The sequence below is a fragment of the Stegodyphus dumicola genome, chromosome 11 (assembly GCF_044657685.1).
Source record: "Stegodyphus dumicola isolate Sdum_Otavi_A_Nest chromosome 11, ASM4465768v1".
Lineage (NCBI taxonomy): Eukaryota > Metazoa > Arthropoda > Arachnida > Araneae > Eresidae > Stegodyphus > Stegodyphus dumicola.
The window spans coordinates 91,223,994-91,236,335 of NC_140778.1; the positions used below are offsets into that span (position 1 = coordinate 91,223,994).

General features: G+C 34.0%; 1 protein-coding gene across 1 annotated transcript in view; it reads left to right on the forward strand.

The window, feature by feature from the left end:
* LOC146994202 (cubilin-like) overlaps nucleotides 1–11,953 on the forward strand; it is a 30,204-nt gene extending 18,251 nt beyond the window's left edge. Inside the window, exons 8-11 of the mRNA XM_085826320.1 lie at nucleotides 2,880–3,099; nucleotides 4,498–4,682; nucleotides 9,100–9,262; nucleotides 11,877–11,953. Of these exons, the coding sequence (XP_085682446.1) occupies nucleotides 2,880–3,099; nucleotides 4,498–4,682; nucleotides 9,100–9,262; nucleotides 11,877–11,953 (645 nt within the window). The remainder of the gene's footprint in view (nucleotides 1–2,879; nucleotides 3,100–4,497; nucleotides 4,683–9,099; nucleotides 9,263–11,876) is intronic.
* The last annotated feature ends 389 nt before the right edge of the window (nucleotides 11,954–12,342 follow it).

A 12,342-nucleotide genomic window follows, 5' to 3' on the forward strand; every position in this document is an offset into this window, starting at 1 on the left:
TGGCAACCTGGGAAAGCACAGCTCTCCCGTTCCTTTGCTACAGTCTAAAAAATCTGGCATTTGAAAACACAGATGCTATTACTTAATTTCTTTCCACCAATGGCTGGGCAGCCATTCCACTAGCACAGAGTTTCTTAAACTGTGGGTCGCGAGCCCCTTGGGAATCGTGGGACCTGCAGCAAGGGGTCTCCAAAAATTAAGCATTTTTTATATTTCTTTAACTTGTTATAATAATTTTACAATTACCAAATATTTTTACACACTGAAAATAGATCAAGATAAGACAATACAAACAAAGAAAAAAGGAAAACGTTTCGACGTATTCTTTTTATAATAGGAACGGTTCATTTTACTTCCTTTGCACGTGACGCTGTCATTTCGTCTGTTACTCATTTAAAATTTTCACAGTGTTCTATGTCTTTAAATTAGAAATTAAAATTAATGACCTAAACCTGCAACAGTATATTACAGTACAAGTGAAAAAATTGACAGTTTCACACACGAGTGGGTCGGATTTGCGCAATGATTATGGAGCCCCAGAAAATTTTCGTAAATAATATGGAATCCTGGGGGTAGCGAAAAATTCTCAGTGATAAAGAGGGGTCGCGACTAAAAAAGGTTTAAGAAACTCTACACTAGAGCAATTAGCATATGAGACAGAATTAACTTTGCTGCAAAAGTTCCTGGACTGCAGGCTTCCCAGGACTTAGGTTGGCGAAGGATTAAGTAAGCTGATGGTGTTTCAGATCTTCACAAATGCACCCTTCTTCCATCATGCACTATCGTCTTCGTCCAGCATTTGTTTGCACTGCCCCCAGCAGTCGTCTTGAGCACAATATGTATTTATAAGTGTGTCTTTTGTTCAAGTTATTTCCGTCAGCGGGGCTACCTGGCCGATATGCTAACTACCCAGTGGACCGGCTGCCTCGCTGTCGGTGGAAAGAAAGAAAAGAAAGTTGTGCAAGACGAGGGCTGGACGAGTCAATGGTTCAGAGATGGAAGCAGGGTACAATGCAAATGAGAAGAATAATTACAGTTTCCACATTTACAAAGCAACAATAAATGCATCTTAGATAGATAAATGCATGTTAATTAATATTGTTAATGGATTTCCACAAAGGGAACACTTTATGAGTTCTGTAGATAATTACAGTACAGGTAAAGGTATGATTGAGTTAGTACATAGATATTCTTGGTAAAATCAGCTATATAATACATTAAGTTGATAACACACATTTAACAGAGTTACTAATACAAAAATTTGAAATAATACATTAAGAAAGGCAATATACGTAATTATTTTAGGTTAAATTAGAGTAAATGACGTTAATTGAAGATAATTAGTATATATGTAAAGAGAGAGTTTGAGCACATTAGAAAAAGAAACCTGATTATCCTATCTGAGGAAAAACGTGTAAGGTAAATATTAAAGTCGTAAAATTTTAAATTGACAAAAATGTCAAGTAAAGATTTTTGCACAGAAAGTTAAAACTCTTTAAAACAATAGTGTAATTTTTTAAACTAAAATGATAATAATCAGAATAGTAGCAGCGAAAAAATATAAGAAGCAATATAAATTGAAAAATGAAAAATTGATAAAATATAAATAATAATACTTCCCTAGTTAATGTTTCAAACAGAACTTGTGAAGATGTTAGTATTTGAAAATTGAAGATATTCCTGACCACGAAATTCCTCTCTGGTCACTTTCAATTACTCAGATGTGTGTGCGTGAAAAATGTAATGAAATGTAATTCAAAATGTCATTCAAGCCTACCATATTGCAACAAGTAGATTAGTTTTAATTTCTTATTTTTTTATACGAAAATTTGTTTCTCTTAATAACAAAAGCATAAATTTTGTTTTGTGTAACTTTCATTTTTCCTTACGTGTTTAGAATAATTTTTTAATAGAACTCTTATTATTTTTCAGAATAATATTTGTATTTTTGAGGAATGCACGTCATTTATATAATAGCCTTTTCATGATTTGCCTAAATAGCATTTGTCATTCTATAGAATGCCTAGGTATTATATACAATGCCTAAGGAAAGTACGTAATAATTCTCATATTTCATTCTTTGACTAAAAACGTCCGGCATTATATACAATACCTAGGCATTTTATAAGTTAAAAAAATAGGTAAAAAGAAAGAAGTCAAAAGAAACTAAACATTAATAAACAGTAACCAAATCTAAAACTTGTTTTTTTACCATTTAAATTCATGAATTTTTATTGTTATTTTGTTTTATTTTTTTTTAATTTAAGGCAAAAATGCATTAGAATTAATATCAAATAAATTAGGAAATAAATTTTTATTGTGATTTTATTTTATTTTTTAAATTTAAGGCAAAAATTCATGAGAATTAATATCAAATAAAATAGGAAAAATACTAAAAAAATCTTAACTTTTCATTCCAGTTTTTGAAAAAATATTATTGTTGTCGAATGCAAAAAAAAATATGATTAAGCAGAAAAAAAATATGATAGGCAAATGTGTAATAACAATTTTATGTAGTAATACATACCTTGTAAACTTGTTCAAACAATTTTAAAACTTTGAACACGTCAAAATAACAACAAACACAAAATGAAAAATTCGTAAACACAAATGATGTCCACATCCTATACATCAACTCACAATAATGACCTTTATACCATTAGTGGTGCCACCACACTGAAACTTTCAAAACTATATCTGCAAGAAATATGTGTCCAGTTGGTTACACTATGCAGAACTAAACAGTAAGCTAAAATTTGTGTTTCGATTTGATTTACATGACTAAATATATGTTGCCAAATGGGAACTACATGGATTTAAGGATTAACTATGTTGATAAATAAAAAACCATATTATTAATTAATCTAACAACCCATCAGCTAACAACAGTGGACCTTCATCTGGAGAAAGACTGCAGCAGGGACTACGTTTCGATTTTCAATGGAATACATTTCAACTCTCCAATAGTGGGAAAGTTTTGTGGTGACCATAATCCATCGCCAATTACATCGACAAGCAACTACCTTGTTGTGAAATTCCATTCAGACGAGTTCGGAACTGCTCCTGGATTTTGGATGACTACATCGGAGGTTCAAAGAGGTCAGTTTCAGAAATAACTCACTTCAGTTATTCGTAACATTACCTTCATTCTGAAAATACTTTTTCGCCTTTTGTACTTTGTTATATATACACATTGCTATTGCATTCGAAACTTAAAAATGAAATTCATAATTAACTTTTGTTATAGAAAGTAATGGCTCTAGTGTAGAACTGGGTACCCCTTCGATTGGCGACAAATTTTGTTCAGTTTTTGTGATAAGTAACTTTGATTTAACCTTATATGAGGTCATCATTCTCCTGATTTTTTAAGAGATCGCTGTGTATTCGCCCTCTCCCATAAGCCTGCGAACATTGTCCTTTAGCTGTCGTCGTTCGCATTTTCGGACACAAGCTCCTATGTTAATCTTGTTTTTCATTGTATGACAAACTAGCATGTTAAGTTTGACAACGACCTTTTGAGACATCTTGTATAATAGTAAAAGCAAAGTCAACACTTGTTTTATTAGCTTTGTTGAATGACTGTAATTTCTTTTTATTCCTAAAATTTCATAAGAGTTTTAACTCTCGAATCATGTTTATCAGAATCAGTTATCTCGAATCAGTCTTTGTTTATTTATATTTTTACTGCAATTAATTTGAATAATTTGCATTAAGTCAGTGGCTAATATCACCTTGATTTTGAATGATGTTTCCGCATTATTTTTTGTAATAACTAATTCAAATGTAATAGAATCTTTGACTTAAGTTCAGTCTATCACTATATCATGAGCACTGGGTTTAAAAATCCTCGTTTAGAAACTAGAACATCATTAACATATACCTACATCTGCTATGCTTGTGAATTTTGAACCACTTATCTGAATTTTGAAGTCATTAACCCAAATAGGCGGTAGCCCAGAAGGGTTATTAGTCTCAAAACGGCATTTTGTGGCATTTTGCTAAAATCGGAGAATCACGTTTTAATTGTTGCCACCAAATATTATCGCCTTGTATTATATTAAAGAAATTAAATAATGAAGAATCTGCACTAATGTATGTATGTTCTTCACACTGTGAAAAAACATTTTTGATTAACAAACTCAATGATTTCAAAGCGAGCAATGGCAACGCTGTATGGGAAAAAACATTTTTATCTCTAGCGTGCAAAACTGCCTACCGTAAATTTTAAAGATATGCTGTTTTTAAATATTTTTTGTGTATTTCAAATTTTGTAAAACATTAACGAATTTTTGATTAACAGACTCAGCTATTTCAAAGCGAGCAATGGCAACACTGTACGGAAAGCAATAGTTTTATCTCCAGCGCGTGACATTGAGCGGAAATTCTAAAGAAAGGCAGTTTTTAGACATTATATCCCAAAGGAGCATTACCCCAAATGCTCTTGATTTGAATGACAATTTTTTTTTTTCATCACGTCTAAATGATTGTTTATTTTAGGTTGTGGAGGCATGATTAGTATGACAAAAGGAAGTATCTCATCGCCTAACTATCCGTCCAGCTATGGAAACAACGTAGAGTGCATTTGGACTATCGAATATTCGCCTGAAAGTACTGTAAAGCTGGAATTCGTGGGGCGCTTTGATATCGAAATGAGTGATTCTTGCGACAAGGATTATTTACTTGTGAGTATTGAATATGGAAAACCATATTTGACGAAATTAAAGGGAAGTATTTACTTCTCTTCTATAATGTTACTTCTTAATTGTTAAGCTGTCACCTTGAATGTATTGATCTTCACTTGTAAATAATATTAATTTCAAAGTTAATTTACTTTAAACTGGCAAATTTAAACTGGCCCTCTTCTAGATCTATTTAAGTGCCAATAGACAGTTTTCAATCTGCAGTTCCAGACAGTTTTCAATCTGCAGTTCCAGAGAGTTTTCAATCTGCAGTTCCAGACAGTTTTGATCTGCTGTTCCTAGGGTATTGCTAGATTTAAGGAATTATACATTATACTCTTTCTTAAGCAGGGTATCTTATACTTAGCACAATCAAATTGCTATTTATCATCTGACTTCTTCGTTTTTGAAAACTAATTTATTAAATTAATACAAATGATAATACTAATTTATAAATAATAACTACTAATTTATTAAATTAATTTATAAAATTTCAAGCCATCAATGATTATTTGGAATATTATCCTAGAAACTTTATACAAGATAGTTTGAAGAAAAGAAAAATAGCTCGAATTTAAATATTTTTATACTGTTCAACACCAAGAGATATGAAATCCACATTTTTGAAGTCTTGTTTAAATGAAATGATTGCGATGACTACGTTAGAACCGTGTATTCTAAAACAATTAATATCGTGTTATAAGGTATTTTCTGTTAATTAAAGCTTTTCTATGAGTTTAGGTCTTTACTACAGCTGTTCACTTTCACGCCTCTCGTAATTAATTTGCATCCATTCGTCGCTCTGCGTTGGCAACACGCTTTGTAGTTGTCGTCTATAGAATTCAGTCGCTAGAATGTAACTGAATTATAAATGTTTTTAATATTTATTTTTAATTGAACTGTGTTATCGAATTATTATTAGATGTTTCCGTATGAATATTTAATTACTATATGTTTACAATTTGATTTGTATAAATTGGAATCAGTTAATTTTTCAAAATCATATAAAAAAAAAGAAGTTTGTCATTCAACTTGGCCGTTTGATTTACGGCGAGCAAACAATAACTTTTCATCAATCCTCACCAGGATAGAAAGGAGGGTGAGTTTAAAGACTGCTTAAAGCGAGGGTTTTCGGTGTTTTATTTTCAGAGCTTTTGACAACTCCTCTCGCAGCTTTATTTTCTATGCCATCTCTGCCAGTTAATGTTTCGTCATTAGCATTAAAGAACCAAAGAAAAACTACCTCATTATAATTTAAACCAATTGAAGCCAGTCTGTCTTCCATTTTAGATTATAATTTCAATTTTTATTTTAATACCTATAAGCAGTGGAGATTGATGTCACGCATAAGTTACTGTTTTTGGTGACGCTGACTGCCGTACCAGTATGCCCGGCTTCGAAACTCGGAGACTACGAAAAGGATATAATCAGCGTGCGGTGTGGCAATTGGTACTCAAAGAGCATTAGGTTCAAAAGCATACTACTCAAAGCTGTTTTTTTATATAAGAAACCCAAAAGGAGATAAACAGAGTTTTCCATACACATTCAACTCTCTCTCTACAGTGGATTATCTTGCATCAACTTACATCCTGACAGCCCTCCACTGCATTTTATGGTGCAAATCGTGTCTTCGGCTCATGCTTTCCGCTTTAGATATCTCGGAGTACACTGAACTATCGCTGCCTGCGAAATGACGAATGGTTCCGGCATGCCCCTTTTTAAGACGTTGTGGTGTGACTATGGGTTTGCGTTTTGTGCTAAATTAGGTTGCTTATTTGCATTTGGCGATGCAACTTCATATGCAACCTGTATCCTCATATGCAACCTATCAAATTTGTAGAGGTAGTAAATTAGATTTATTTTTATTTTTTATTTTTTTAAGCTAACATAATACTAATTTCATATAATTTTAGAGATCGTGCTTTTTCCGCGCTTTTTTCCATTGGATCAAATAGTGCTTCCATCCGGTCAAATAATGATTCACATATTTTTTTTATGTTTCTCAAGAACAACTTTCCTTAGCATAAAAGAAGTCTTAAACAAACTTTCGCAAGTAAATTATAAATTAATAAGGAATTAGTAAACTGCTAATTATCTTACAATAAAAAATTTGCTAATGTGAACTTTCTTTGTATACTGCTTATCTAGATATGTAAATCGTGTACATTTTTGTTAAAAGGTGTCACGTATCAAAGTTGTCACAACGTAGTTGGTAATGCGTTGCCTACCACTGTCTAAGTTTCATTAACATTAAAGAATTGAATAGCATTTATATACCTATTATAAGAGAACAGTTTAACTATAACTCTTCCTTACCAAAGCACTATAGATATCTTCACCTAAAACACGAAACCATTGAACATCTCATGCATTCGTGCTCACAAAATAAGCAACAAACGCTAAAAGTAAAGGCACGAATGTAAAACAGAGGAACTAAAACATACAGGTTGCATATGAGGTTGCATCGCCAAATGTAAATAAGCAACCTAATTTAGCACAAAACGCAAACACATAGTCACACCACAACGTCTTAAAAAGGGGCATGCCGGAACCATTCGTCATTTCGCACGCAGCGATAATTCAGTGTACTCCGAGATATCTAAAGCGGAAAGCATGAGCCGAAGACACGATTTGCACCATAAAATGCAGTGGAGGGCTGTCAGGATGTAAGTTGATGCAAGATAATCCGCTGTAGAGAGAGAGTTGAATGTGTATCATAGTATCATTAATAAGCTGTGAATCGTTATCAAAGAGCTCGAAATCCCTGTACAAATCGTATGTCTGGACGCCGGAGGATTACCTTAACGGTAGACGATCGTTTCATGTTGCTATGTGCAAGACGCTGTCGCATCTCTCTGGTACTGCAGGACTCTGTCGCATCTCTCTGGTACTGCAGGACTCTGTCGCATCTCTCTGGTACTGTAGGACTCTGTCGCATCTCTCTGGTACTGCAGGACTCTGTCGCATCTCTTTGGTAACAGCACGACAGCTGTCGTCGCATTTCTCTGGTACTGCAGGACGGCCCACATCCAGCCAAACTATGTCTCGTCGACTGCATAAAGTTAGACTGTAAGGCCCGACGACCTGTGTTTTGTGTTCCTTTGTCCTCATCGTATGTCAGAGAGCGATTGAATGTGACCCGTAGAATCACAGTTAGACACCAGAGCAATGGGGTCACTTACTCTTTACGGATGAGTCTCGATTTACATGTAGAATGATTCCCGAAGGGCAATGATATGGCAAGTGCCAGGAACACGTTATCGGGTGCCAAAAATCGTCGAAGTAGACCATTATAACTGAGGAGGCTCACTTGTATGGGCTTGGATAACAACAAATGGTCACAGCGACCTCCACCTTATTCCTGGTGGTACAGTCGCAGCCGTCGGATATCGTTTCGAAATTTTACTTCCTCTTGTGCGTCCTTTTATCGCTACAATGGATACCGACGTGATATTTAACGCCGATAACGCCCACCCACATAGAGCTCTAGTGGTGCGGAGTTATTTGGAGAGTGAAACCACTCCGCATCTGCCGTGGCCTATAGATGACCGCTCCTGAATCCCATAGAGCAACGTGTGGGACATTTTGGGACGACACATAGAAGATTGCAATGTGCCGCCAGGCACCCTCCACGAGCTCTGACATGCATTACCACAGGGATAAGCTCTATTGCCACAACAAGTGATTAACCGCATAATTGCTAGCTTGCTTAACCGTTTCAAGCATGCATTTCAGCTAGAGGATATCATGCTCGTTACTAGCGGGATGTTCCCATTGCACATTCATCCGACTCGTTTGGTCTTTCAAGATACTATGGTTGTAATGCCTGTGTTTTTGTGTGTCTTTGTTTTATTGTTTGCTCTGTGGTCTAGTAATGCCACAAGAACCTCTCCAATCCGTTTCACTCATGTCCATTATATAGCTTTTGTTTTATTTCGCGTTTTCTCTTTGTTGCTCATTTTTAGCAGTATTGTGATATTAACCCGACAAAGAGATTATAGGTTTTGAAATAATATTTATCACTAGTTTTATGCAAAGTATCTTTTCCTACAACTTCCAGAAGACTGAAAAATGATAATATTTTGTAAAATTCTTTTGAAAGAAAACTGCAAAAGAATTTTTCCAAAGTAAAGAGATAGGGCTGTCGACAGGACAGTTAAGACAATGCGTAAGTCCAGCTAACTGCAACAAAGTGAGTTAAAGATATCTCCTTAAGGCTTTAACAACAGATAAAAGTCTACCTCGATCACAGCCAGCTGTTGATTATCAGCACGACGAGTTGTTGGAGCCTTTAAGGTGTCGTAGCTATCCTTGATATTTCAGATAGTATATATATCGTTTTTCCAATATCATATTGCTGAAAGAAATTCCATGCTAATGGAAAATGTTTAATACATGATTATTGTAATATTTATTGCAGATCGAAGAATATAATGATAATAACGAAACGTGGCTGTTCAAAAGAAAAGAGTGTGGATTGACTACACCTGAACCATTTGTCAGCCAAGGAGGAAAAATAAAATTAACTTTCCAATCTAATTCTCAAATAACTGGCGATGGCTTCAAGATGCAGTACTCATTAGGTGAGAAACATTTTATTTTTAATTTTAGCTATATTTTATACTCTTATTTGATTAATTCAAATTGTACAGAAATTTTTCCGACTAAAACACTTATTTGAAACATAAATATCATATACTTTTCATTTCCCTTATATGTGTTACATGCATTAGGTGGTACTGAATGCATGTGTCTGCAGCATTTTAATGGCTATACTATTTCGATTAATGAGACCTTATTACGTCCTTGTGGGAGATAAAGGAAGTATTGCAATCGCGAAAATTTTCAGGTGTCGTATTTCAACGAAAATATTCATTTTGACCGCACTGGACTCCATTTAAAACATGTTTTTGCGTGACATTTGTGCGTTCGAAACAAATCAAGCCTCCTTTTTTCCAAAATGGATTCAGAAGAAAATTTTTTCGTCACGTCTGTACGTACATATGTATGTAACTCGTATAGCTCAAAAACTCGTTGCCTCAGAAGTTGAAATTTTGTATATGGGACTCCAATTACATGTAGTTGTATACCTCACTTTTTGATTACAATCAGCCGCCACCAAACGTATATATATATATATACTTTAAACACTATATATATATATATGTAAATATATATATGTGTTAATATATATGTAATGTTTTCAGTTATTCCAACACATCGTGGGTGAATGGTGAGGCTATTCCATTTCACGTTTTGGCAGATGGTTGACGAAGCTGGGATGATTGCACCACGGAGAAAAATGACGACTCAGGACTTTTCACTTTTAACAGCATATCTTTATTTTATTTTAGAGAAGATGATTTTTTCCAGATGAAGTTACTCAAATAACTTATTCAGTAGTTGAATTATTAGATACGACTGACTTTAATACGTTATAACGTTCTAACAAAGAAAGAGGAGCATATCGGAGGCGTTAGCAGAACGAAGGCGAGAAGGCATCTGTGTAGGAAAACTTATGACGCAGCATTTATATGAGGAGGTTATGTAATAGGCGCGAATGTTCTAGAAGGTACTGGTCTAGGGGAAGATCCTGAATTGCAGAAAATTATTTAAAGGCTTCTGGTTCGCAAAGAGCAAAGCAATCGTATTTTGTTTATATTTTATATATATATATATATATATATATATACGTTAAAAACTATATATATATATATATATGTATGTATGTATACTCACTATGCTACCCGCCTCAATGATCTCTCTCTTTTTTTGTTCTTATACGTTGGTAAACTTTGTGTTTTTTGCTTAGGAAAAGTTATTGAATTTTGTTGTTCTTACGTTTGGGGTTAATTTTTTTATGCCTTTAGTTAATCTGCATTCAGTAGTTGTAGAATTATCTGCAGTTAAAAAGTGGCACTAGGCATGAGGCTGCCATTTGTTTCCATTTGAAACTCTTAGTAGAATAGTGAATTAAGTCAGTTGGTCCATCAACTTCAGTATCTTTTTGCACAATGGGACCAAAAGATAACTTACAATTTTGTGACCGAAAATGTTATCTTCCTTCCCGCCGGCCGAATTGCTTGGTTTTATGTAGAAATTGTAATTTTAATTTCAAAATTTTATTTTTTTTCGGCTGTTTTTTACTGCATTTCGTGTTTTAGGTTTTTCTGTATTTTACAATTTTTAATGAAGATGTCTTGAGTTTTTATTAATTTTTGCCTTGCTCGAAATGAGAATTGAACTGATTGAATGCGAGATATGTCTCTAATGAAATTCGAGGAAATAAGTTTAAATGCGATGCAGCAAGAAATGGGTGTAATTTAATGCGTCGTAAAGGAAGCCTTGTTGGGTCCATATCAGATGTTTATACTCCAGTCAAATCTTTTCTTGTGGCAGTTTGAACTTCTTGATTAATTGCTGGCTGCACAATGCGCAAAATGACAACAGGAAGTGTTTTTCCACAGCTTTCACAACGCCAGAAAAAAGTCTTTTTTGACGTTAAGATATTTGCCATATTTTAAGCAACAGCTGGTGATTAATTAGAAGTATATGACGAATATGTCGACGGAATGAATCCGTTTGAGAACTTATAAAAATATCACGAAACTATCACCAACAGCAGTTTAAAGGAAAAGATTCTATTTTAGGCTGTTAATAACCTGTCAGATATCTCTACAGCTATTTTACCAGTTTTAACGACAAATTTTTGTTTCTTTCTACAGCAAATATTTGCTGCTTTTAATCATATAAAATGTTCTTTTTCACCTTCTTTTCATCAAAATCCCCCCCCCCAAGAAAACTCATTCAAAGTTTTGAAATGACGACTTTGAGCGAAGCAGCATTTAGAGTTCCATTGCAAAGAAAGTAAATTCATCCATTTTCCATAACGAGTTTCATTTTAGGGAAAGCAAAGCCAAACATGTTAACGATTGTTGCCATCGATAACTTCGATAACTTCGTTTTGTATCATTGAAGAAATTAAATCTTTCTGCATGCATTGTACAAAGAATGTTAACATGTTTTAGAACGATTAAAAAATTTAAATGTAGTCGAGCTGCAGTTTCTGGCAACAGGAAGAGAGATATCGTCTGTTGCCTTGAAATTTATTCTTCTTTTGAAATGCAACATATAAACAAACTAGAGGTCGAAGAATTATTTTTGCCCTTTCTAAAGAGAAATATTCTTATTCTGCAGCTGGAAAACACTGTGAAATGCATGATATTTATAAATCTGATGTGAACTCCCCAGGACTTCCTTGTTCGCCCTATTAAATTATTAACATTTATCTCTTCATTTCATTTAAACGTTTTTCCTAGAATTTCATTGGAGATGCTTTTCTCATTCAAATAATTCAGTTGTCACTTTTCAGCAAGGCAAAAATACGTAAAAACTCAAAATATCTTCATTAAAAATTGTAAAAATACAGAAAACCATAAAATACGAAATGCAGTTAAAACAGTTGAACAAAACTTTTGCAATTACGATTAAAGTTTCTACGCAGAAACAAGCAATTTGGCCAACGGGCGAGAAGGCAAATTTTTCGGGTCACAAAACTGAAAGTTTACTTTTAGTTCCACTCTGCAAAAAGGCACTGAAGTTGGTGCAGAAATAACTTAATTCACTGTTCCACTAGAAGTTTGAAATGTAAACAAACGGCGCT